Below are 27,519 nucleotides of genomic sequence, written 5' to 3'. Positions count from 1 at the left end.
CCCCAGTTACTTACTGGGGATAATAACACTGGCCATAATGATGTACTGTTGGGCCTTATAGACAGTCACATACATAAAGACATATGGGTTGGAAGTATTTTTTAAACATGAACATAAAAAAATACTTAAAAAAAAGAGGAAAAACCCATCAGTGCTCACTTGTGGATAAAGTGTGTAACAACAAATCTGTTTCTAAATGACCTTAAACCTACTTACGTAAGCATTTCTGTACTTAAAATACAAATTCACGTTGGTTCTCTCTTTCGGCTCAGGGTTAAACTTAACACCCTACTCCTCTTACCTTCTCCAACTGTCCCGACACTGGGATGAGTTTGGGAGGAGGCCCTCCAATGTTGCCGTTCAGAGCCCTGTTGTCCCTTTGGTCCTCTGAGTCACTGCAGGGGCTCGTAGCTGCCACCACCAGGTTGTCGTTCCAGTCTCCAACCACCACCTCACTGTTCACATACGCAAAGTTCCCATTGGTGCCGCCACCTACTGCTCCGGCAGAGTTACCGGGCCGAGGCTGCTTTTTGGTGGGCAGAGGTGGAGGCAGGACGTGGGCCTGAGGCTGCGTTTGGTTGCTGATGACCAGCAGCTGCTCCAAGGAGCTCCCGCTGCGGAGGGTGTTATCCTGAACCCGGAAGCAGCTGGTGGCCGGCGTCGAGCGGCGTGGTTTGGTGGTGTACTCGCTGGCAGCCCGGCAGTGTCTCTCTTGGTACGTCCTGCCCGATATGAGGCTGCTGACAGAACCCATGGCTGTCCCAGAGCTACAGGGCCCACAGGGGCCAGAGCAGGGACTGGGGGGGGACTGGGACGATAACGGCCGGCACTGCTGTACGTCGAGGCCTGGATTGGGGTGGTCAGTCACGGTTAAAGGTAGTGCCTGAACCAGAGCCATGGCAGCCCGACGGCGTCAGACACACCACACACTCTGAGAGAGAGAGAGACAGAGACAGAGCAAATAAGGACAAGATTTTTTATTTATACCTTGGATGCAACAGATATGACTATTACATGTGCTCTGTTGCAGAGTTGTATCCATGCATACAGAGTTTTTCATTAAATTTTCATGAGACATAATATTTTTTTCTAACTGCAAATGACATCACGGCCAATTTTAAGGCCATTTAGTCACCTTAAATTTAATGTAGCCTGCCCAAATAATTTATTATGTCTTTTCTGACTGATTTAAATTTAACATAGTCAGTAATCAGAAGAACAACACAGAAAAAAGGCTAGCACTAGGACCCAGCAAAGGCTGCTGCACAGAGCTGCACTGTAGGGAAACCAGTGAACATCCACTAGAGCAGCGTGGATTGTGTCTGCAATGGCACACATAAAGATAAAGAGATGATATGATGAAAACTGACACCTACAAGAAAAATGTCTTTAAAATGTTTCACCAGTCTCCCTAGTGGGTATAATGACTGAACCCTGAGGAGTGAAGGTGATTCAGTTCAAAGCTTTGTCATTGATTTTTTTTAAGTTGACAGTACAAAAATGAGCAGGCAGTTTAATTTAGGACACAAGAAAAATAAAAGTGTTTAAACTCAAAGTTATTACTGATCTGACCAGTGGCTGGTATTACACAGTTAAAGCAGAAGTAAGCGATATTTTTGTGTTAATATAAGTCTTAAATAGTTATATCTTCCGACAGCAATCACTTACATAGAGTGTTTGGACTGAAACACGGGTCTGTCAGTCACTCTGCTCTGCTCTGAGCCGAGGAGAAAACATTTATCGTATCCTACAGTTTTTATCCAATGAGGAGAGAGAACGGCATGCAGGGCTGTGTGTGCAGCCAAGCAACGCCGTGAATGTGGCGACGTAGGGACGAGGACCAATAGATCCATGACGAGGGTGGGGGCTGCTAACTCCATCGGCTGACAAGACGTTATGGTGCGTTCAAGGCAACCCGTAACTCGTGTTTTTCCGACCTGTGAAGTCGTACCAGTTCGATCTGGTACGAGTTCACGGGTCGGAAGTTACAAGTGGCCGTTATAGTGACTTTCACAGGTAAAACAGGTCGGAAAAACACGAGTGGGTTGCCTGGAACGCTACAAAGTCGTAAGTCGTGACTTGAAGCTGTAATTTACGGTTTCAAAAGCCTGCCTGGAACGCAGCATTACCCAAAACGACCGGATCGCTTACTTCTGCTTTAAGTTTATAAATTGAATTTGCCATAAAACTGTATTAGTCTCTGTTATTTGTTCCCCAAAAATATTTCCAGAGACGGGCACAGCTGCTTAAGTGACCTTACAGTTGGTCTGTATGACTAAATACCTGCACGGTTAATGAGTTTCCCCATCAGCTTTAGTTTTAATTAGCAAATTTTGGATAAGAATGTGCACATGCACACAACCGTAATGAGACAGATGCTCGATATAGAACAAAATGAATAAAACCGCAAAACATAAAGAAGCAGATTTAGCTAAATAAGACAATACAACACTGTACCAAGCACAAACAGTTACTAATACGTTCAACTGACAAAAGTACAGCTGTTAGAACCTGTTTTCAGCAGACAACAGGACACAGGTGTTGCTAATAACATTAACGACGGCTCCGTTACGTTCGCGGCCTGGTACCTAGTAGCTAGTAGCTACCTACAGCGCCGTCTCTGAACCTGAAGGAGCTAAATGGAATTCAGCCATCACTCATTATGTTGTTTACAGCTGCAGTTTTCTGACTGCAGGTGCTTGAACTTAAATATGAAAACTTAATTACCGCACTTCTCGCTGACTGTTGCTAATGTGATTCCATCCATTTGTGAAAAACATTACGTGATAAATAGATTTACCGTCAGTTATGAATTACTGAGCTTCTCATCATGAATTGTATTACTGTCATCCTGTTAAAACGATCCAATATATGATGTTTAATATTTGCAATAGCTACTAAAATGTGGTATTTACTTCATGCGCAAACTTACTACATTAAAAACAACTCTCTTTGCAACAGTGAAGTCAAATTATTTATTGATTTTCCTTGGCCTGTTCTCACTCACAAAACTCATTAGCCACAGCCACTTTACAGCTGTTTACTTGACATATTTCTCCTGGGGGAGCAGCCCCCCCCAATCCCTCATTAAATACACTCTATATCTCTGGTGAAGCTGCTGCTAATTGTCAATGTCATTAATGAGGCAAGAGGAGAAAAAAGAGAATGGATTTAGTTGAAACTGAGGATGATACAGGGGGGGTGGGGAGGGGGTGAGTCACGGTCATCACCGTCTGCAGCTGCTCTGTGATTTTCCTCAATGTCCTCATGTGAACCCAGCGAGCAGGCGTCTGTGTATCACATCTAAAAGCGTTTGAAATCTAGTCACTTGGCTGTCTCATGATCACAATGCTCACACGCCTATCGAAAAAGAAACCTTTGAAGAAATGAATAATCGCCTCGCTTGGTTGCTGCACTATTTTTAGGATGAGAAACATGGATACATATTACTAACACAATAAGTGGCAGCAGCAGATTAAGTCTTCCATTTGCAGATAGCATTATCAGTGTTAGTTGCCTGCGGGGACAGAGAGGGAGAGGGGACACGCATCCTGAGCCTGTCGTGCCAAGCCCAAATCCGTCTGGCCAAGTGGAATAATCCACGCCAGCTATGGCTGCAGACAGTCTGCCAGGACTAACACAATCATACAGACTGACACTCACAGATCAACACACACAAACACACACAGAGTACATGTACGTGAACATTCGTGCAAACAAAATGGATGCGTCAAGGTGCACATCAATCATCAGAGTCCCTAATGAGGTCTATATTCTCGGAAATAAATGCAAAAAGAGACAGGAAGTTTGTTTTGTCTATTGAAACACAACTTAATCAAAGGATTAGATCAAATACAGCTTTGTTGCCACTGCCAGATTCCTCAGAAATGTCTGACACATGTCTACACCGAACAGGAGCAGCAGCAGCAGCAGGAGCGGCAGCGCTCTGTGTGTGAGTATACACAGGACATGCTCAGGCAAAGTATATTGAGTTATAGGTCACTCATGTTTTAGCAGCACTCGAGAGGCCAATACACAATCACTACGGAAGAAGATTGACTACGAAAGATTGATCCACATTTACCATAGTGACAAAAACTGCCTGTAAAGAGCATAATGATGCTTCATCAGGAGTTTCAATTGATGAAATCATTGAAATTCTAGTTCTAATGTTGTGAGGGCGTTTCAGATCTTTGGACAGCCGAAGTTCAACATCATGAATGCCTCAGATGTCTCTAAACTCACCTTTATTTATGAACTACAATAGTTTGTTTCAAGCATGGCAAAGCTTTGCAGACCAATGCATTGGATGCGAGTACACAAACCAAAAAGTAACAGTAAAGTGTTGAGGGTTTAAGTGGGAAGAAGGCATAAAGATGTGGATGGTCCCTTACATGTGAATAGAAGGGGTTGGTCGGTGTGATAATTTGATCAGTCATCAGGGTGGTGCAGTTCCTATCAGCTGACTCCACGTTGACTAAACTGTGAGCATGTCTGTACGGACTTGTCAGGGAGTGAGGGGGAGTTCAAGAAAGTAGAGACGGGCTTCATGAGTACAGATGAGTCAAGGAGATAGAGATATGTGCGGTATGTGATCACTTCCCATGCCAAAATAAATCACGCCTCACAACCTCCTTTCACCTTTTTCAACCAGCCATCCCCACTTCTTCTTTTTCTCTCCCAGCCCTGACAAGGACCTCTCAGGCAGGGATAATAGAATTAACAACCCTCTGAGACCGTCAACCGTGACCCCCTCAGCCCTAACCCTGTGACCCCCCGCTGAGTGGAGGGGAGCTGGCCTGATTCTCTCCTCCCACCCCCTGTGACCTCCAAGGGTCTGGTTTTGTTCTGGCTGCTCGGGCAACAAATCTCAAAAGCTAATTTCGCCCCTCTGATGTTGCTCACTGGTTGTTTCTTAAAAGTTTATTGAAGCCCTCCTCCTCCTCCTCCTCCTCCTCCTCCTCCTCCTTCTCTCTTGGGCTTGCATTCCTCCGACAAAGTGAAAATACCTCCACCATCTCTCCATCCGCCCTCGTTTCTTCCTCCACCTTCCTCATTACACGCATCCTCTTCTGCTGTCAGCCGCACAAGACGGGCAGAGAGAAACCAGTCATCGTCACTAAAAATAGAAAACATCTCAAGTGCCTGAAATCATTCTGATAGTCTTTCATGAGGCGTTTCTCTCGGCAAGGTATTTGAGTCGTTGTTCAAAAATAAACTGCTGTAGTGTTGCAGGCAGCTATTATGGGGTCAAACCAGGGGCACTTTACAACACATCCTGACACTCCAAAACTATTAAATGATGCTGAATGGCTGAAATGCAGCCTCTCGCTGCCTCTGAGAGGAACTGGAGATAAACCAAGCGATTGTGAGGGTTTATCCTCCACATGGCACCAACTGGCCGAGGATGAGTGAGAGCGGGGCCGACAGAAGAAAGAAGTTCCCAGGTATCTCTCTAACAAGATCCAGAAGTGGGGTCCGTGATGGGGGCATAATCCCGTTATGATAAGTCTGTTAATAATGCCAGTATTACTCAGGAGAGGAAGCCCTTTATTTCGCAGCAGCAGATCGCCCCTCACGCCATCGCCAAGCTGTTCCGGAGACTCCGCTGAGCTCAGGACAGAGTTAGGAGAGCGAGAAGAAGAAAGAAGAAAAAGAAGGGGGTTTTAGGGGCGAGGACACAAAGGCAGGGTGGGTGGGGTTGGTGGTTGGGGGTTTAGGGGAATTCCAATACCAGGTAGTCCAAAGAGAGGCTCCAAAGAGGCCTGAGCTCCTGGGAAAACCAGGCATGTATAATCCTATTTGGTCATTATTTGGAAAGCACACAGACACCAGGGTCTGAGCACCTTGAGGTCTCCTGACAAAATCAAATGTGAAGGGAGACATTGTTAAACCAACTCCTCCACTGCTCAGTACTGAGCACGCTACTGATGTCGGCTTGAGTGAGTTTTGCTTTCTCTTGTTTCTCGTGTGTGCCTCTTCCAGATATTATAATGTTTGAAGAGGCAAAACTTTGCTCTCTAGTGAGGAAGGGAAAAACAACGAGTCCTATCATGATTCAAAGAATTTCTGACTGAACATTAAGTCAAATTATAGCGAACAACCAGCAATAATCAGCAATGATCAAACAGAGACAAAGACTAAGGCAGAATCGAAGGTCTCAAGAGTCTGGACACCCACTGATGGTGAGACTGGTCCTTATATACTGTGATGGTCACGTACACGTGTTTAAACAAACAGTTCAAACTCCATCTAAAGTACAATGTATGTTTATAGAGACCAGTCATTTAAGGCAAGCACTATTTGCCTGAATCAGTTCATACAGTTTGTTCAATCAAAGCTCATTAAAATAACTGAACATCCTCCCAAATTACAAAAAATGTTTCAACAGACTGAAAAAAACCAAACGAATTTTCCATTACAATGATAAAGCATCGAGGCATTTGCACAAGTTTCGACTGATGTGAGCTAAATCTGTGAAAACCAAGCTACAGCATCCTCAGTCCTGACAAACCGGAGAGGTCACCATCAAGAGATCTAGAGTAGAGCCAACGAAGACAAAAGCACAGCGACAAATCATGAAACAAACTCATTTGCTTTCTCATTAGCAGCATACGTCCACTTCCTAATCCTCATAGTGGATGTAAGCTCTGCCCATATACCTGTTGTAAAACACAAAGTAGGGCTGAAATAGTAGTAAAGTAGTAACAAAGGAGTAGGAGAACCTGAAGTTGTGGGGAATCAAACTGAAACAATGAGCTGATGCTAAAACTCTGCGAACGTGTGGCGATTCTCTCTGGATCGATCCCTTGCACATTAGAGCCATTTGATCCCAATTAGAGGAGTTTTCAAATCCTTTTTAAGGTGACGTCTTCCTGATGAGCTGCAACTGCAATGTTTTTAGGGCCTTTGTCCTCCCTCCCCCACTTTCATCCCTCTTTTCCTCTTCCTGCTCCTTTGGCACCCATTTCCTCTCTTCCTTCCCTCTCCCTGTGCTTTATTTTTGCTCCACTGCTCCCCTGTCACTTTCTTTCCCTCCTTCATCCTCCCATCCCCCTTTGCTCACTGGTCTATGCAGCTAGATTTTCATCTGCCCCTTCTTTAACAGCAACACCGTAGCGTGACTAACCGAATGCAAAGCCAGTGCGAAGATGAGAGCAACAGGTGGAAAGTATAACATTGCCAGATCAGCGCAGGTGCTGCACGGACGAGGGCAAAAGTCTCAGTATGGGAGTGACCGTCAGAACCATTCATAAAGAAAATGCCTTTGTCTAATGTTAATGCTTCACCCTGCACAGTGGAGGAGCTCTGCTGGTCACAAAAACAGTTGTCAATGGCACCCAAACATTATAAGTTTCCAAAATAAACAGGATATCGAGGGAGTGTAATGTGCAGTTAAGAGCTTGTTCAGACCAGTGGAAATATGCCTCTGTGATATACAGAGCCTGGGTGGCCTTGATTAATCCTGAGACCAGTGATCCCAGCGGCTGCAGAGAGCGAGAAAGACACACAGAGAGCGTGAGCTAGAGAGAGAAAATCAACAGGCTAGGTGAGTCACAATAATCCTCGCCGACCGCTTACAAAAGAAAATCCACAAGTACGGGCAAGGCAGAAACATTACCGATGCACACAATAGCCTACCTCAGCAAGGCAATCAGTCCTCACCTAATCTACTCGCCCATTTATTTGTCACGCATCTACTCGCTGAAGCTCCACAATTAAACTTCAAACAGGCAAGAAAATGGTATTGTAATGAAGTCAGCCGACTCCACTGTAAAACGAGAGAAGTCTTTTAATGTTTTGCCAGAAGACCTGAGGTTATATTATGCCTCCATTCCAACACAATGACTGTCTGTCTGAGTGGCCGCTCACTGTCACCTACCCCCACATGGCTTGGCTTTAAAGTCTTACGCTGTGTGTGTGTGTGTGTGTGTTTGAGACAGCTGAATGCATACAAACCTACTCAGTCCTCATTAACCCTTCGCCTCAGTGCCAAATCTTGTTTCACTCAACCCACAGCGACATTGTCCTCTCTGGCAAAGTAACATGGTTGACATTGTAGCTCGACAAAAGTTGGGAGTTGGAGCGTTGAGGCTGCCGCGGGGCTCGGACTTTATTAAACCAGGTTTTTCTCTGGTGAAACAAAGGAAGAAATAAGGTTTCTAGAAAGTGAGTCTGTGCATGAGTAATTGGCAACAGGTCCTCTCTTCGTCCAGCTTTCTTTCTTTTTTTCTCTTTCTTTTTTCCTCCTTTCCTCTTCTTTTACAACCGACTTGCTGGTGTTGCAGACTTCAGCTTCTAGCTCTGTTTGGAGGCGTTGCCGTGGCAGCGGAGGCCATGCACAGGGTGAAATGAGATAGACGGGAAAGAGTGGGAAAAGGAAGGAAGGAAGGGAGAAAGAGAAAGAGTGAGTGAATAGGTGAATGAGGGAGTGAGTCTTGTGTGTGTGTGTGTGTGTGTGTGTGTGTGCCTGACAGTCTGACAGCGGGCAGGTTGGCTCTTTAGCATCTCAAAGCATCTGGCCTCAATTCGGACCTAAGAGGCTGCTGGAGAGTGGGGTGACTGAAGCCTAGACTCTCTCTCTTTCCCCCCTCTCTCTCTCTTTCTGCTGCACACACACACATTTAACTGCAGAGAAACTCACAAAGTCCCTGTGGGGGTTGACAGAGAGAGCAGCCAGCTATCTATTGAAATGGGAAGCAGTAGACGTCAATGACATGAAAGTAGCGACGCAGCCTTGTGAAAACACTATAGTCATTTGGGGACACAAACTGCCAGTCACATGCTTATTTATGGGTCCAGTTAGAAATGAGCTGCACACCGCCCTATTAGCTTCTCCACATGAGCACCAGCTGACTGAAACAACCCAGGTACCGAGCATATTTCGTCAAAGTTAAAAATCTCTGCCCCACAGGAACTACATTACAGTATACATCAAAGTAAAGCTGTCACCTCCGTGTTCCCATTTCATCTTAACAGCACAAGGGCTGGGAATCGAGAGGAGCAGCAGCACCGATACTAAAACGAGACTTGTTCAGTATCTTTTTTCAACATGTATCATTTAACACACAGAGTCATCCTCAAAGGAACAGCTGAGAAATGCAGTTGTTTGTTTTCTTGGACAGAGTTAGATAAAGAGATTGATGTCTGTGTGGTGGATCTGAAGCTACAGCCGACAGCTGCGTAGCGTATTTATCTTAAGGATTTACCAGCTCTACAGCTCACTAATTAACATTATATCTTGTTTGTTTAATCTGAAAAACCAAAGTGAGAAAGTGATTAATTGTAGCTGCAAGCAGGCCGGGGTGCAAGAACCTTTCCTGATCAATAATCACTGAGCGCTACACCGACACATTTCGGCTGTTATTAAGATGCTACACCCGAGAGTCGATGCTAAGTTGCTTTGCAGTCAGCTGGCGCTCGGGGGGAAACTGAAACTGAGGCAATAATAGTATGTGAAAAGGGAAAAGATGGCTGACATTCCTGGTCCCCTCCAAAACGTTGGATTTTCCAGGAGGTTTTCCAGCCACTGACAGTTATCCAGCGGCGGTCAGTGGTCAGACCCGCAGACACTGGAAATACCAAGAATGCCAGTGGTAGAGACACAGGGATTAGTCTGGCCAGTGGACTACCGTTCGCCAGGATCGATGACCGTGGACGGATACAACTTCTTATCAGCACAGAAGTGGGTCAGTTTGGGTCATAGCGTGGTGTTGACGACACTGGGGGGATATTTTGGAAACTCCTAGTGCCGAGGCTGATCTGACTTCTTCATTGTCCCGACAACACTGGAGAGAAGAGTAAAGTTTTCCCTCCTAAAGTTGCCTTCCTTCCCCCCCTGCTGCTTTGGCTGCATGAACAGTGGAGGGCCATTGTTTCAGTTTAACAGAGGGCAGAGAGCAGAGAGAAAGAGCCTGTTATCTCACACTGAAAGCAGCCACACTTTGACTGACAACGTGACCCCATAATGTGAGACAGATCGAGGCGGTGGCAGTAGTGATAGGAGGTATCACTGCAGTAGAGCGCTTTATTTACTACCAGGGAAAGTAGGCTACAATATCTGACATGGCTCAGCCCCCCCCTCCCCCTTTTTTGCAGTGATTTAAATGCAATGGTGTCACGTCTTCAGTGTGAAATCGCTGATCATGGAAAGAGGCAGAGTTTAACTCATATAATGCCACACACACACAAGCACACACACAAATACAGTGTTACTAAATGCAGCCAGGCAAATGAGTTCCACAGCAGCTATTACATAAGCAGCGACGCCTCACTGTGCCAGCCTCCATGTATAATTCACTTCCACTCATCTGAGAAAATATCTGACATGGCACAAGAAGCACATGTGCAGACGTATTCAGACATATTGTCCACGCCGCTGTAAACTCGAGAAAGATGGAAGGAGGGGAGGGGGCAGACTGGCATGGAAAACACTCATTCAGCAAACTGAAGAGAAGCCAGGCTGACTTCTAATCTCTCGCTGTCTCTCTGTTTTCCTCCCTCTCTCTCTGTCTCTCTCTCTGTCTCTCTTTCTCTCCCTCCTTCAGTGTTCCACTATGCTACTCAACTGGAGGCTTTACATAAACACCTGGCATAAGATTTAGCTCGACGGGATCACTGGAAAATAATGAAAATAATCTGAATCCAGTTCAGAATCCGCTTATCCAATCTGAATGCTTTCGAATTCCTTATCAGGAGTTAAAAAAAAAAAAAAAGAAAAGCTAACTTTGATAAAAGAAGGCTTTAAGCTGCCGACAAATATAGCATTTAATAGGGTTGGGGATTTTGCATGTGTTTGTATACATCACTTTTTTTTTTTTTTTTGCAAAATAGTGTCCAAAAAAAAGACACACAAAGGACAGTCTAAGGGAATTCATAGACACATTCAGAGAGGTGTATTTCACTGACCACATCAAGAATGAAGCCAACAATGGAGGAGTGAAGGGAGGGAAAACAGAGGTCCCACCGCCTTTTATTTGGAGCTACTTCACTATCTTTTTAACGTTGTACACATAGGCTACTCACCGATTGCACACACAGGAAGCATGAGTCAACACAGCTGGAAAGGCTTACTTACGTATGTAACCTGCAACACACGTTTACCTCATTTGTTTTGTTCAGAGCCGATGAGGTAACCCATCCTCTCCGTCTCTGACCCGTCCCCCCCCAAACTCTCGCTCTCCTCCACCTCAGAAGTTCAACTTTACGTCAGCGTTCGCGTCTCGACACCTGCCCCATTTACAGCCGCTGTCTCTGTGGAGTGAAACGTCAGTCTTAACCCCAGCTGCCAGAATCCAGCCTGGGTAATTACAGTCTTCTCCTATAGCGTGCTCTCAAATGAAACCTGAACGTGACACGGTCAAACAGGCAGCTACTACAAAGAGTTGAGTGAATAGACGGCCCCTCTAACCGCTCCGGCTATAAACATATCTGCTGACACATCACTCTCTCGGCCCATAACAAACTTGATGAAAAACTACAATATGTGGCCCGAGGCGCATGAGGAGTCTTGTAATTACACGTGTAAGGAAGACAGAGAGGAGAAACAGCGGCGGCCCGTGTCTGCCAGAGTGCTTCGTCATCAAAAGAGACGGACAGATTCCCCCTTTGGATGGAAACATATTTTATACAGGTCACACTTCTGAGATGCAGCCTAATTGTCTGCTTTGGTAGGAGTGTGTTTGCTGCCTCATGCTTTTTTCTTATCTTCGACGTGAGTGTGTGTGGAGATAGATTGAATATCACCCTCCTCCTCCTCCTCCTCCTCCTCCTCCTCTTTCTTCTCCTTCCTCCTCCAGGCCAACTGTCCAGAGGGTGGAACAGCTTTTCTACAGGCTGAAATTTCAAATCAATACCCCGACAGTCTGTAATGAGCAGATTACCCAGGGTCAGGATTAGAAAAAACCTGGACTCACACCACCAAAAAAAACTCATCATCCCACCACAACAGAACAGATCCAAGCTACTGGGCCTGTTTGTCCCCGATTGTGTCGGCCAAAAGTCTCCAGGATCATTTAGAGCCTTAACAACTTCAGGAAACTAACTTCAGCTTCAACGTCAGTCAGCTGACACTGAATCATCCAGCTGCCTTCAATCTCTGGCAAAATGACAGGAAACCAAGCTTTCCAAGGTTTCTTTTTGTCACTAGTCTCAGTGTATCCAAATCAACAACTTTGTAGCCTTCACCAGCTCACTCCTCAAACTAGTTCACAATCCTGTTTTCAGAAAAAAAGAAAAGAGAGGAATCAGTGTATCTGTGTGAATAGGCTTCTCAAACAACTTTTGTCTCAAATCTTTCCGTTACACACCTTCCATTCATGGCATTTCCTCAGTTGACACCCTCGTAAGTGGCTTCTCACTGACACTGTGCCCATGAATACAAAGTTTCCTCAGGCAAATTTGCATTCATGTAAACAAAGCCAGGCTTGAATTAAGAACAGGATGTAGAGAGAGAGCCCGAGTTTGGAGAATTTAAGATCACACACACACACACACACACATACACACAATGCAGAAACACACACACTCTCTCCTTCTCCCTCCACACTCACCCCAGTGAGAGCTCTGCATCGCTGCCTCCACTTGTCTCCGTCTCTCTTGGAAAAGAAATGTTGAAAAAAAGAAAAGAAAAGAAAAAAGAAATCACTCCAGTCTCAGATTCTCCTCGTCTCTTCTTCTCCTTCCCGCCTGTCGTCTACCTCCTCTCTTCAACGCTCCAGCTTCCTGCCGCTGCCTCTGCACCGCTCCAGGACTTCATATCCCGACACGAGGACTTTCAAATGGAAGCCCCCTTATTTTCCTGCCCTGTCCTCTCCTCCTCCTCCTCCTCTCTCTTCTCACTTCACTCCACTGTTCCTCTTCTCAGCTTTCCTTCCCTGCCGTCTGCCTTAGCACCGCCTTCCCACCTCCTCCTCCTCATTCCTCCCTCCCCTCTCTCACTTTTGTCTGCCAGCCCCCCTGCCTCTAGTTTCCCTCTTTTACCACACACACACACACACACACACACACACACACACACACACACACACACACACACACACACAACCCTCCTCTGCCTCTTTTTCTCCTCCCCCTTCTCTTTTAGCCCGAGCTTCATCCTCTCTTTCACACATATTCTCTGCATCAACACAATCCTGCGTCAGGACTTCACGTTTTTAGAAATTCAATCCACTGCTTCAGTTCGGTGTGTGTGTGTGTGTGTGTGTGTGTGTGTGTGTGTGTGTGTGAAAGCTGAATGGCCCACCGGCGTCAGGGGACACACACCTTCTCTTACCCCAGTTGTCTGCATCTGTCTTGTGGCTAAACAACAGCACTGTTAAACTCTTTTGTGCAATTATCAAAAGAAAATAACTACATCAAGTCACTGCAGAGGGAGGGAGGGAGAGATCGAGATTGAAAGGAAGGGGGCGGGTCAATTAACCCAGATGGGGTAAATTACATAACACTCTGCGTGCTCTCTCCTGCACATGAAGGTGAGCATGAGCTTTGTTCAGCAGGTGACAGGAAAGAAGGAAACAAATGAGAGGAAGGTCAAATCAAAAGGCAGCGAGGAGCCTCTGCTTGGATTTTGTGTTGAAGCTGTTTGTTTGGAGGTGAAGGTGTAAAAGCATCTGCAGCTCCAAAGGCTGAGACCATGAGAAAGTGGTCTCAGATATTTTCTTATCAGTTGATTATTTCAACAGTTAATCATTAAATCTACGGTCTGTGAAAAATACCAAACAATCACACGTTTAGGAGCCGAAGGTGATGTCTTGAAATACCTTATGTTGTCAGCAACAGTCCAAAAAGTTCATTACAGATGACATGAAACAAACAAAATCAGAATATTATGGCATTTGAGAAGGTTGAACAATAAGTTTGTTTGACATTTCCAGCCACACCAGCAGCACGGCCCGTCAATCCGTCTGTCTAAATTTGATGCTCTTCATCGTGGTGCAGAGAGGATGTAGCCCATTCACTTTAGACATCACCTGACTTTGTTGCTCTGGTGCCACATGAGGTTCAGATTTTGTGGTTTTGAGGGAAATGACTCGACACCTATGAGGCAGATTACAGACATTCATGTTCCCCTTTGAGCAGAGTCGTAATTACTTTGACGATCTTTTGACTTTTTACGTTGAGCCATCATCTATCTGGTCAAAATTTTAATTTGTCTAATACTTTGGCCTCTGAACAAACTCTGGCAAAACTTATCATTCTCCCATCATGCTTGGCTGCACTTTCTATTTAGTGCTAATTAGTGAATGTTAGCATGCTGACATGAGCCTTTAAGTCAAAGCAGCACAGTGATGAAGTGCAGCCTCATAGAAAAACTGCTTTTTTATTTATTTCATTTATTATGAGATCAATAAATTCTTCTATGATTTTTCCATTAATTCAACATTTTGATTAATTCTCTAGAGACTAAGCCATTTTAAATAAGACTCACTGCCCTGCTAGGTGGTACACAACACAAACCACTTTAGGTTTATTGTTGTATGCTGCCATGGAAAACAAGAAGGAGGACTGAGAAATGTGTGTGCGTGTCTCTTTACTGGAACTTCCCATAACCTCCCCCCGAGTCCCACGGTGGTATAACAAGTGAGAAAAGAGTTCACTTTCTGCTCTCTGACTTGGCACTTTACTTCCATTAACACAGCCCACCTCTGCATTGCTGAAAATACAACACCAGAAAGCTTTTCAGTCTTTTATATGTCTGCAGCAATGTGTGTGTGTGTGTGTTTGTGTGTCAGAGAGAGAGAGAGAGAGAGAGAGAGTCAGCAAGAGTTTCTATTTCAGCGTCTGAACAGGTAAGAATAACTTTCAAACTGAGTGCATCCATTCATTGTAACATATCAAATCCTCATATGACTCGGCACAGAGCGAGGGCTGAACGTGACGTTAACAAAAAGTAGGAAGAGAGGTTTAATCTTATTTATGAAGTGCCCTTTTAGCAGGATGAAGCCTCACACACACACACACAATGAAGACAGCCCCTCACTTCTCCTTCTGCCCACTAGGTGCTAAATTACCTGTTGAGGTCATTAACATTGTTCCATTGTTTATCATAAACCTGCATTAACAAGCTGTGAACACAAGACTGACATGACATCACTTTAAGCTGTTGTGTTTAATGTGTTTGCAAACCATTTCCTGTTTGCACATCTGGGATCAGACTCTGTTGATATTTATGTGTTACATAATTTTTTTTAATAATATGAGAACAGAGATTTTCTGAGCATTAAAATGTGCCTAAGCACAGTGTTTTCTCAGCTTGTCTCAGTGAAGACTTATTGGACTAATTGGTTAGACAAGGACATGCAAGTTTGATGGTTGTTTGTAAAAAAAAAAAAAATTAAAACATTAATAACAAGTCTATCATCAGTGCTCTGCTACTTTTTCACAACAGAAACATCGAGCTGCCGCTGCACTGCTGCAACACACATTAAGCTAGTTGTAGGGAAGTACTGTATGACCACTTCATGAATGTGGTCCCAGCTTTGAGAATTTCTATACATTTCTGTAAAAAAATGTTTCTACAGTTTATTACAGTTCTTGAGAGCTTCTGAAAACAGCTGCCACATGCTGCTGCAGGATATAACACTGATAGGAAACAGTCGGACTTCACCAAAACAGCTCATTTGCAGCCATTTAAACCAAAACAATGAGCTGAAAGATGCTAAAATATTCTGCTGAGATCAAAGGAGCTGCCGGGCCTGTGTGTTAATCGTGACAAGCGACCCTCTTTCCTATCAAACAGACACAAAAGCATTGAGTAGAACTTAAAGTGAGTCCTTTGTATTTTGAAAGTCACCTTCCTGCACAGGCAGTAAGTAGTGTTGTGGGACAGCTAATGAAGGAAGGGGACAGCTGGGCTGGGACAGGCTGAGCTGGGCTGGAGGAAAGACGGGGAACAGAGAAGACAGTAGATCTGTAATGGAGACGGAGGAAAGAAGAGAGGAAGACAGCTGCTGCTGTGTTGACCACACATTATTATCGGCCCACACATCTCACAAACACACTGCCCTTTACTGTGAGGCCCCGAGCTGGCAGGAACGATAAGGGGCTAATGTCAGGATCCAGTGTAGAACGGAAAAAACTAACTAACTGAAACTTTGTTGTTGTGGGATATCAGGTGCATGTTACAAAACTGATTCTTTATAGCGAGTTTTGTGAGAAAGAAAATTGTGTTTGCTGTGAGAGAAAATGTGATTTGTGGCAGAAGTGAGCAGACAAACGCACCTTCCCTCACTTCTCTGAGGTATTGCTGTCACCCGGCTGCCATATGGAACAACACGGGCTCAACCACAAATTCCTGACCCTTCGACCCCTCATCTCCTCCTCTACCCCACCCACCCCCACCCACCCTAGTGTCACACACTCCAACCACCATCCATCTCCAAACCCAGTCCCTGAACAGACACTTCAAAGACGGAGGCCAAGACCCCTATTTCCATAAATGTGTGTGCGGGTCTGTGACAAAGTGACCACGGCGCATCAGTCCAAACTGAGCCCACACCGAGTCACAACCATTGATCACTGTCCCCGAATGGCTCCGCCCCTCCGACAGACAGACAGGAGAGAGAAAGAACAACACCGAAAGGGAGGGAGAGAAAGGGAGAGAGAACAAGAGAGGTGGGAGGAGTGGAGAGGGACGCTTGAGTCAGCAAATGCTGAAGGTCAACGTCGTCAGAGACGGGCTTTTGTCTGCGGAGGGTGTTTTATTTTTTTTGTGTGTGGCTCTTTACCTCAGAGTGTAGTCGCCCAGCGCGCTCCTCCTGGAGGTCTGGGGGAGACGGGGAGCAGACAGGGAGCTCTCATCCCAGGACCTCGCTCCTCTCTCTGGGCGTCTTCTCCTGCGCTCTGCCTGAAGGGAAACACACAAAGTATTATGTTTAACTTGTTGACTAAAAAAACCCCCCAAAAAACACACCTATAAAAACGTATTATTTCTGGTCACTTGGGAGCAGCATCAATAAGTTATCATTGACATATCATCCCACTTTTTTTCCTCCCTCATCAACCCAGCAAACATTTGTTGTGTTTCTGGCTACCAGCAAATTCTTTCCAAAAAAAGGCTGATGTATTTTAGTCTATAGAGTTAGCCTCCCCCTCCCCCAGCAGCTATTTCTTAACTGAAAGCCGTGTTTCCAACAATCAGTGACACACAGAGGGAAAAGAGGTCTGTTTGTCCAAGGAAACTATCCTAATCCTGACTGGTGAGTTAACAGCAATCCTGAGACCTGGTACATGAGGAGACCACAGCGTCTCCTCCACAGGTCTTAAATGCTCAATAGTTTAAGTCCATCTTTATGAAACTGGCAACTGAAGCATCAAAGAATGAAACAATACCACCATGCCTATCTCAGGATGACCCCGGCTCGAACATGAAAACAAAAAAGGATGCCGCTCTCTTTTCAATACAAACTCTAATTTCCCCATTGTACAATGTGATTGTGACACTGCGATTGTGTGAGTTTGCAGGTGCTTCCTGCTTCTAAATGAGGCGCGGAGAACCGACAACTACCTCACTGCAACTCATGAAAAGGGGCTGAGGAGAGAAGCAGAGGAGGAAATTAGAAAAAAAAGACAGAGATAAAAAGGCAGCAGAGCGTCGTCATGTATCGATTTGGGTTATTCTGTAATATCCGGCTTTAGCTCAAATCATGTTTCCTGGTTTTATGGGCAGAATGAGAGTTAATCAAAACAAATTACAGCACAAAACGACAAGAAGCAATGAAGTCCTCTGTGTATTTGTTCACCACATCCACTTTACAATTATCATTCTTCCACAAAATATCCTGATTTATGATGGCTTTACAAAATCACTACAGAGTCAGGGTATTTGGTCAAAACAAAAAGCTTGTGAAGTCTGAATTAACGAGCATCAGCGTTTGTCTTCGCTTCCTCCCAAACTGCTCTCCGCACAAGGAGCTGATGAGGTAATCACTCAGCTTGTTACAGTCTGATAAGTGATACGATATAACTATTGATTTTGGTCCCATGTGTCCTGGTGCAGGGGTCAGTCGTGCCACAGCGGCTGGACCTCACTGTTGTTTTCAGGAACCATGAACAGATGCTGACTGGACCCTTTCACACACCATTGTCACAAACAGACAGACTGTAGGAAACACATTTTCCTCCTCACAAAAAGTATTGTCAAGACAAATCTTGTCAGACGCAGTTTGAGGTTGTTGTTTTGGCTGCACAGAAGAAGAAAAAACAGCTATTTGGGTCAAACTTTGATCAACAGTGGATAAAAATGTCACATGGCTCCCAAACAAATGGAGGGTATATGCATCTAAATTTTAATGATATTACCCCAGATAATTAAGGTAGAGCGAAATCTGTGCGCAGTGTACTCCCTTCGCCACCACTCTGCATACAGAAACAGAAAACAAAGAAGATTTCCCCAGCCCCATTTACTGAAAGACATCAGCCGAAGAGATGCTACAAAAGAGATCATTTCATTTGGAAAGCACAACACAATGCATAACCTTGTAAATTAAATCAATATAACCAATTTCATTCTAACAAACGGCCACATAAAAGACAATTACTGATAAATATTTAAATTTCTTCATAGCTGTTGCTTTTTAAGAAGCTGAAAAAGCCTCAATATGGAACAAAACAGGAAATGTGTCAGCAGGAAATCTCCCAAAACGTATGAATGGATTTCCATGAAACCTGGAGGTCAGTTCGGCTTCAGGCCGCGACTGATTAAAGTGGCCGACAGGATGTGGAATTTCTGCCATTAGATGATTATAGTGTCTCAGCATCAGGCATCAAATTGATGCGTGATTTGATGGCCATGTGCCTTGTAGTTGTTGTTACTGCGGACCCCAGCGAGACCCCGGTGTCATCATGTGAAGCTGAGCATGAGGTGGGGGCCGTGAGGGAGCGAGAGGGGGCGGGGGGGGGGGTTCGGGGGTAAAGACATCAGTGTGTCCTAACAAGGGACCCCCAGGAGCACAGATGGTCAAGGTCTTCCCTCATGGGGCACAGGGGTCGAGGCTGGGGGTAAAATTGGTAAGATAAGAGGATGGTGGAGGTTAATTTAGATGCCCCACCCCCACCCCCACCCCACCAAGATATCAGAGATATGGAGAACAGCTGACATTTCCAGACTGCTAGTGTGTCCAAAATCAAGGGAAGATCTTTAGACAGTTATTTGAAACTTACACACACACACACAGATACACACACATACAGACACATGTGTGAACACATAGATCTGCTTATGTTCAGCTTTACATCTTTTAATTTCCATAAAACCCATCAAAAGGCCAAAAGACACGACCTATGATGCTGTAATGATCTCTGAAGGGCTTGGAGCTCTTAACCACGTGCACACACACCCACACGCACACGTACACACACGTCACGTACACACATACCTCTCTTCTATGCACCATCTCTAATCAGCAGATGACATCTCAGCCCTGTATGATGAGCTGATGTGAACCCATAGGTGCAGATTAGAGGGAGATTATTAATCCTTTAGATCACTGGGGGATAGATTATATCAGTATAGCAGCATATGTCCTCACTGCAGGGATGACACTTTATCTCAGTACAATGACAATAGGACTCAGGGGTGCTACTCCCTCAGGATACTGCAGTATTAACTTCAGCTGAGTGTGATTAAGGTAACGCAGCCTGGGCTCCTGGTCGCCGTGGGTTCACTTTTGTTAATCGCAGTCGAGCTTCTGGTCTTATACTTAGTGGGTTATTTCAGGTTTCCACTGTGCTTCCTCATTCTGGAGGGCAATGCTGCACTGATGATGAGGGAGGACTAAAGGAGGGTGAAGGAGAAAGTAGCTGCCGTCACACAAAAGGCGTGGCTATACACCAGAGCCAAGGTGACTCCTCCAGAATGAAGCGAGAGAAATGTTTAGCCCAGTGTGAAACACGGGAGCTCACAGAGTGGACAACTTGAGTGGTGGGCACCCAGTACCACATCTCAGTGTGTCCTTATAGTCACTGTATAATGAAATGTCAATATCATGTGTATGATAATATACAGTATATGTTAATAGGAAACATTTAAATATTTAAAAGGTTTATTAATATTCCAATTATTTCCTAGTTTAATCAATTAATAGTTTTGTTTTTATACAGAAAATAACTGATATATCCAAAACAATACACACCAATGAATATAACAACCAAGGCTTCAAATGTTGTCTTTCGTCAACAGTCTAAAACCAGAAAATCTTCAGATTTTGTGAGAAATTACTCAAACATGGTATTGATTAAAAACTTGTTTACTTTCTGTTGACAGGGAGAAAATAAATACTTTTTAACAACCACATATGAGTGTTTGTTTTTTGGCTAATCCAGTAAATTACACACCACATGAATCATCATGAGACCTCGTCACATTGATGAAACATTTCTCAGTGCTTTTCAACATTGCCCACACTTACCAATTAGAAAACTGAAATAATCTTTTTTTTGTTTTGTTTAATTTATTGTTTCGGTTTATTTCTCAGGCTAAAAGGCAGGAAAAAAAATTATTTGTTTGCTTCTCAAAGGGCGTTTTCTCAACCACTGGTGAAACTAAAACAGACGAACTGAAGAACTGAACTCTTTCTGAGATGTAATGAATCAAACAATTAATCAATTATAATAATAATCATTAGATGAGTTGATGATTAATATAATATAATATAATATGAAATAATCACTACCAGAGATATTCAAGTGATAGCTACCACTGATGGTTGGACATCTGTATTAAATTATGGAGCCGAGGAGTCAACAGAATCAATGGGGATAGTAAAACACCTCCACCAGGAACTGAGCAGTCAGGTAATGTCATTTCTATGTATCTGTCTTTTTTATTTTCTCTATCATTAACCAAACACTCACACTGTACTCTGCACCCTGCACTTTGACGGCTGCCACTGTCGTTTTTTTTTTCAAGAAAGTGGAAAGCTGCTTTGTTGCCATAATATGCCCCGTGTGATGCTTGGCCCACTTTCCAGCCTGCTTTCATTGTGTAAGCACATATACATAAAACATGATTTGTTGCTTCAATTTCTGACTTTTATTCAGCAGGGATTTGGTGGCAGACAACATCAGAGCCATGAAAAGCAGAGCAGAGCAGCGGCGAAACGCAACTCTCCCTCTGATCCCCTGAGCGAGGGAGGGGAAGACAGAGAGAGAGAGAGAGAGAGACAGAGACAGAGAGTTGGCCACGTTACAGAGAACAAGGTTTAATCACTGACCTCTAGACTTACAACTGAAGACAAATGGCCGTGATTAATGAGGCCCATTCATCTCATTGGTAGACAAAAAAACAATGGGAACTGCATTTGGCCCGGGCCGCTCTGATAGGTCTATCTGCTGTTTGTATTAAACTCCAGTCCTCTTATTTTGCACTTAGCTTCTGATGAAGAAGCTCAGGTCTGGCTCGCTGTAGATCCTGCACCGTTCACTAGGGGGCAGTCTCTCTGAGTCGGCCCATTGTTCTCAATGACAATGCTTCAATATTCAGGCCTGAGGGGAAGCTGTTGTCACAAATAATAGCAGAAATGACTGGTTTTAATACGTCCTCTGCACAACCGTGCCCTCCAACTTTGTTTTAAATTATTCCTTAAACTACAGTATTTCTTTCACCTTCATCATCAAATTTACACCCTGAGGAAAAGCATAAAAGTACTACAAGTCTCACAAACCTCTACTTAAGTATAATAACAGAAGTAAAAGCATCTAGAGTAAAAGCATTTGTTCTACAGCATTATTATTGTGTATAATAATGTATGTATGAAGGTGAATAACATGGCATTTACCTGCTATAGGTGGAGCTGGGATGTCTACTTAACAGCTGCAGTATGGTTCAATCTAGGTGGACAAATGTGCCATTATTCATTTATTTATCTTATTCTATTTATTGTTTTAGGGCTAATCTTTGCTTTTATTGAGAAATAATTGATTATAAAGTCTTAATACGACCTCTGTAAGGTGTCACAACCAATAAAGGAGATGGAAATCTCCTTTGTGAGCTCCTATAAAAGCAGTGACATAAAATGGAAACTTAAAAATAAACTTCTACAGCATCTACGTCCTCAGTTACTTTCCACCACTGACACAGGAGAACGACCTCGGTCTCAGCGTCGGGTGGAGTTTATCTCTGCGACCGATCTTAAGAGAAGCAGCTGACGCTCACTCACAGCCGCACATGATCAACCTTCTGCTGTGAAAACCTCACCAGGAACAAAGAGCGATCTCTGCGTATTCACAGACGCCTGATGACTAATTGACTAACGAGGCTCCTCTGTGGGGGGACGAGTGAGACATCAGACAAGAATAAGCAAAAGGTGACCGCAGTGAAGAAATAAAAGAGAGTGGGGGGGGGGGGGGAATTAACACGAGAGAGACAAAGACTGTAGGAAAGTTTTCATTTGCCTTTTCAGCACTTCAACCGCAGCCGCAGCCAAAAGCTAAATCTTGGCTTTTGTCTGTCTCCAGCTCTGTCAGCCAGGCACTGCTGTTGTAACAATTTGTCTGTGCGGAGGATGTGAATCATCTCCTTTCATTCACACACACTTTGTCTCCTCTCATATTGTTTCTCCGGCTTTGGCTTCTGCTTCCATCATTTCAAACACATTATTTCTATGCACAGATTCCCTCTTTCTCAGCTCAGAGCAGGAGGAGCATAGTGTGGTGGTGGTGGTGGTGGTGGTGGTGGGGGTGCATGGGACTGTCTGACAAGAGATCTGAACATATTTCACAGAAACACAGTCGAGCACCTGTCAGCATCTGGCTGCACTAGCTGAACAGTGCATTGAAAGAGGAAATCGAAATGAGACAAACAGCGTGAGAGTCTCTGCTGCTGCTGCTGCTGCTGCTGCTGCATTTCACGCTACAGACAAGTGAAAGATTTTCATTTCTATCATGTTTCATCATCCATGACCACCACAGGCTGATCGGTGAAACACACTGAAACAACCCTGGACAGTCAAATGAAACAAATGAAACCTCACACAGACGTTCTCAGATTCTTGAGTAAATTCACCAATACAACAACGTAAAAAAGTAAAACTCCTGCAGTAAACTCCAAGTGAACAAACTAATTATCAGAGGGACCCGGTGTGATGTCGCACTGTAATATACTTTAATGTTATTGGTGGTCCGTCTATGCGTTGTAGTGTTTTAATGTTGTAGCTTAACAACTACATACAGTTTGGAGAAAAAGAAAAGAAAAGTTGTGCTACACAAATGTGTGTTTATCATTTTTTCAAAGCTGTTTTGTGAAACGTGACAAGAAACTATGTGTAGATATTCCTTTCTTTTGTTGAATAGAAACCAATGTGGTGTATTTCATGAGGTTATGTGTTATTCATGGCAAATCTTAAAGCTGCATGGGGTCGGGGACTTTACATTCAAGCCACTGCCACACGAGTTCACGCAACGTTCAAGCCTCAGCACCAGGTACCAGTATATATAGCTACCAGAGTTTTTAGTCCGAGGCCGGTGGCAACATCCTCACACTGGAGCAACGCGTTTTATGTCGACCAGCGATGATTGGTTTGCCAGAGCTTAGAAAGGGAAGCGGCTGCAGCAGAGACAGAGACGGAGTGGGCCGATGGCAGAAAAAACCTTGTAAGTGTCCAAGAAAAGTTTCTGATGTTCTAGATAAAAGAGAAACTTGGTGTTCAGCGGGAGGATTACAGCCCAGAGCAGAGGGAGGAGGAGAGAGGAAGGACTGTGGCTGTGGATTACAATTGGTGTAGCTTTCCCTCATTGGAAAGCAGTGACAGGGGAGACCGTTTGTGTAATTACTCCCACTACCAGAGGGGGGAGACAAAAATTCTGCACTGCAGGGTTAATATGAAAATTAATTAGCAACTTCAGATAAATGTAGGAAGAAAAAGTACATTTCCTTCTGAGATGTTCAAATATAAAGCGCCATGAAATGGAAATACTCAACAATATTTCACAATTGTTACTTTCCACACATGCTACGGTGGAGAGAAAACTCTTCTCCACTCGACCATAAAGTGACAAACACAGAATGAAGACAATGGCTGAATCAGACAGCAGAAAAATTAAAGAGATGATATATTTCCAAGTTCTGTCTCCGTGTGTCGCAGCAACGAGGTGGGAGTGAAAACGTGAGACTGAATAGTGAATATACTATATACTGTCTGTGTCAGTGCGAGCGTGGGGACGTCTGCCTGCATGTGTGCACGTTGTGAATGCTTGCGCTTGTGCGTGTCCATGAATGTGTGTCCTCTGCCACAGTCACATTAAGTGTGTTATTGGAGCAGGGTGAGCCGGGGGCAGAAACAGCAGAAACAAACGAGGTCCTGTGCAACCCCGAGACTGTTCCATGAATCATCCAGGAACTCATACAGTAGCTGGCCAGTGCTCGCAGCCTTCAGCTCACACATAATAACTTCCCATGCAACGTTTCCCACAGTGGGCTGATTAAAAAACATTAAATTCGTGTGGTTTTAGCAAATTTTATTAGCTATTTCCCCCCCAAAAACGAATAAATAAAAAAGGGACTTGTGTATAATATTTGTAACGTAAGAAAATAAGACCTGTTTTTGTGTAGAGGAACACTAATGTGCGAGCCAAATAACCCTGAGCAAGCACCGCTGCAATAAATAACTCATACACCAAAAACATAAATAAACTACAAAAAGAAAGTCATTTGCAGAAACACTGAACACCTCTTGTGTTTAGGTTGAAACAAGAACTATTTATTCTGCCTGTGACTCACTTAGATTATATGAATGTGTGTTTGAGTGCGTGCATCTGTGTGTGTGTGTGTGTGTGTGTGTGTGTGTGTGTGTGTGTGTGTGTGTGTGTGTGTGTGTGTGTATTCGCCCGCAGCAGGTACAATAAACAAGTGCAGTGATGTCATCAAAGTCAGCCAGGAGGGAAGCCCACAGTCAGATGTAGCTGAGTGAACACGTTTCTCCCTCTGAAACACATGGATTCACCTGCACGTGTAGCTGTATATGTACATGAAAGAACGAACACATAAGGTTAAAAAATAAAAAATAAAATATGGAAAAAGAAGTTGAGGGACATACTGTAAGAGACTTTGCACAGTTAATTGATTCGCAAGATTAAGAGGTAAAATCAAAGAGGAAAAATAATCTAACACGTAAAAATAAGTGAAGTCTCAGGCTCAAGCTAAGCGGCACGCAATTTCATCCATGTTTCACAGCATATTTATGTCACACTGACTGACTCTTAACTCCACACACACACACACACACACACACACACTGTCAGATCCGTCAGTGTGTAATGTTCTCGTACTATACAGTGCCAAAGGTCAGTGTACCCACATTTCCGTGACAGCCTGTATGCGTTTGCCCCGTGGGTGAACATACATGTGCATGTGTGTGTATAGAGCTAATGGACAATGACATCAGGACTGACATGGATGCTGAGCTGTGCTGTGCTGGGCCAGGCGGTCTAACCCAACAGCAGGGATAAACTATAAATAGACCTTCTCCTCGTCCACCTCCAGTTCTCCCCCATCCCCCCTTTTTTTCTCCCTTTCCTCCCTTTCCTCTTGTGTTATCTGCAGACCTTTTATTACCATTCACTCTCTTTCTCAGCAGCTTTTGCTCTCACGTCCCCTCTCTTTCTAACATTTGTCGCTCCCTTCATCATCTCTCATCCCTGTGTGGTCTCTCTGAATCTCAATTTCCAGTCTCTCTCTGTATCGAAGAGAAGAACAAAAACAAACAGACCAACACTCAGAATAATGGGGGAGAGTGAGGGGGGATATGGGCAGGTTACGAGGAGGGGGAGATGAAGTTATGTAAGTGAGGCTAATCCCCTCCCAACCCTGCATAGTAAATGAGACGTGATGACACTGGCCTCATTTCGTCCGTTCATCTCTGCATCCTCTGCTTGCTGCAGCTCCTCCGAACAGCCACCTTGATCTATCTATTTGATCTTTGACGGCAGGGTCGAGCTACGTTTTAAACTCCACACACACACACACACACACACACACACACACACACACAAGCAAATCCATGGTCTGCTTGACAACTAACAGGAAGTTTGAGATCCAGCAGGCGATGAGCCATTATGTAATTCACCGGTTCTATCGTGAAGACGCTCACAGAAAATCTGCATCTCGTCCTCCCACTTTACGTTTCCCCCTCAGATGATAACATCAGATATTTGAAAGCTCTCTTACATAACACAACCAGGAGAGGACATGGTTTTACTCAGTGACAATAACAGACAGCATCAAATATTCCAGATCTGTTCTTTTGTCATTGTGTCAGCATGTCTTCAAACTTTATGATGCTAAATTTTGGATTTGTTCTGGATTAAAGAGCGACTTAGCTCTTCACTCCTCCAGCCCCTCTCCTCTCCTCTCCTCTCCTCTCCTCTCCTCTCCTCTCCTCTCCTCTCCTCTCCTCTCCTCTCCTCTCAACTCCAACCCGACAGTCTGACCTCTTGTTGTTGTCTCGATCCCTAATCACAAGACAACCTGTCACCCAAATATCCTAATCTGTCGAGTTATGTGTTGCTCCAAAGGTTCAGCGGGGTCAGCAGAGTGAGCTCAACAGTCTGGTATCACAGCCTCAGTTTCAAATGAAGTGTTCAGTGCTGATTGGATAATGTTAACATGCAAAACAACAAACATAACAATTCCTTCACTAAAACTGCTGCATGATGTTTAAAGAAAATCTGTTGGTTGCAAATTACTTTATCATGAAACAATCAGTGATATAATGAACGGGTTTATCATTTACTCATTAAATGGATTTTTGTCAGGATAATGTTTTAGCTTAATTCAACTTCTGAAACGGCATTTAGAAGTTCGTGAGCATCAAACTGCACCAGTGCTGCGCTGCCCTCTCTGGTTTCACCCCGACCCTGCACCCAACACTTCTGATGGGTGGGGGTAGACGTTCCCCACCTGTAACCACCTACAACAACCTGACATTATAGTGCACTCACTCAAGTATGTCACATCACTGCAGCAAGGTGAGAGGAAGAAGATTACTGGAGGGGGAAGAGTTTAAGTACTCTTTTTTTAATTAAAATGTTTTAGTATCCTTTCTCAATATATAATAAATATCAATAAATAATATAGGCTACATAATATATAAGCACAGATATTAACAGTATGAATTTATTATGCAGGGGAAACACAAACATATCTGTCATTTCTGTGCAACGGTTTCTTATAGCTTTTCATTACCGTACTTATAAAGAACAGAAATCCCCAATAATACTAGATATAAGTTGGGTCCCATTAGCTTCATGACTAATTTTAATTTGTGAGTCAGAGGACCCTGGTACCAATGATGCCCTTTAACCCCCTTCCTCCTCCTCCTCCTCCTCCTCCTCCTCCTCCTCCTTCAATCCTCCTGCTCAGACAGGACGCTCTACTAAACTTTGACCTACTTCTGTCTGCGCTCAGAGGGAGAAAAACACCAGGACCCCAAACACAGCGAGCTTCATGCTGATCCAGCCTGTTAATAACAATATGAATATCAAAGGCTCAGTGGCACAATGCATCTTTTGAATGTCAAACCGCAG

The 27,519-nt window shown here is 44.1% G+C and overlaps 1 protein-coding gene across 2 annotated transcripts in view; it reads right to left on the bottom strand.

Annotated features, from left to right (window-relative positions):
* lzts2a (leucine zipper, putative tumor suppressor 2a) overlaps positions 1-27,519 on the bottom strand; it is a 45,157-nt gene that overhangs the window by 7,055 nt on the left and 10,583 nt on the right. Inside the window, exons 1-3 of one of the 2 annotated variants that reach the window (XM_085800038.1) lie at positions 12,636-12,894; positions 12,552-12,605; positions 302-931 (exon numbers count right to left, since the gene is read on the bottom strand). In XM_085800038.1, the coding sequence (XP_085656164.1) occupies positions 302-898 (597 nt within the window). In that variant the 5' untranslated portion in view covers positions 899-931; positions 12,552-12,605; positions 12,636-12,894. Of the gene's footprint in view, positions 1-301; positions 932-12,551; positions 12,606-12,635; positions 12,895-16,727; positions 16,847-27,519 lie in introns of those variants that run through there. The other variant, XM_085800037.1, reaches the window with a different exon arrangement.

The sequence above is a fragment of the Trachurus japonicus genome, chromosome 15 (assembly GCF_045865225.1).
Source record: "Trachurus japonicus isolate A0001 chromosome 15, Traja_1.0".
In the NCBI taxonomy this organism is placed as follows: Eukaryota; Metazoa; Chordata; class Actinopteri; order Carangiformes; family Carangidae; genus Trachurus; species Trachurus japonicus.
The sequence above is the reverse complement of the archived record's forward strand: the minus strand, read 5'-3'. Positions and strand labels throughout refer to the sequence as shown.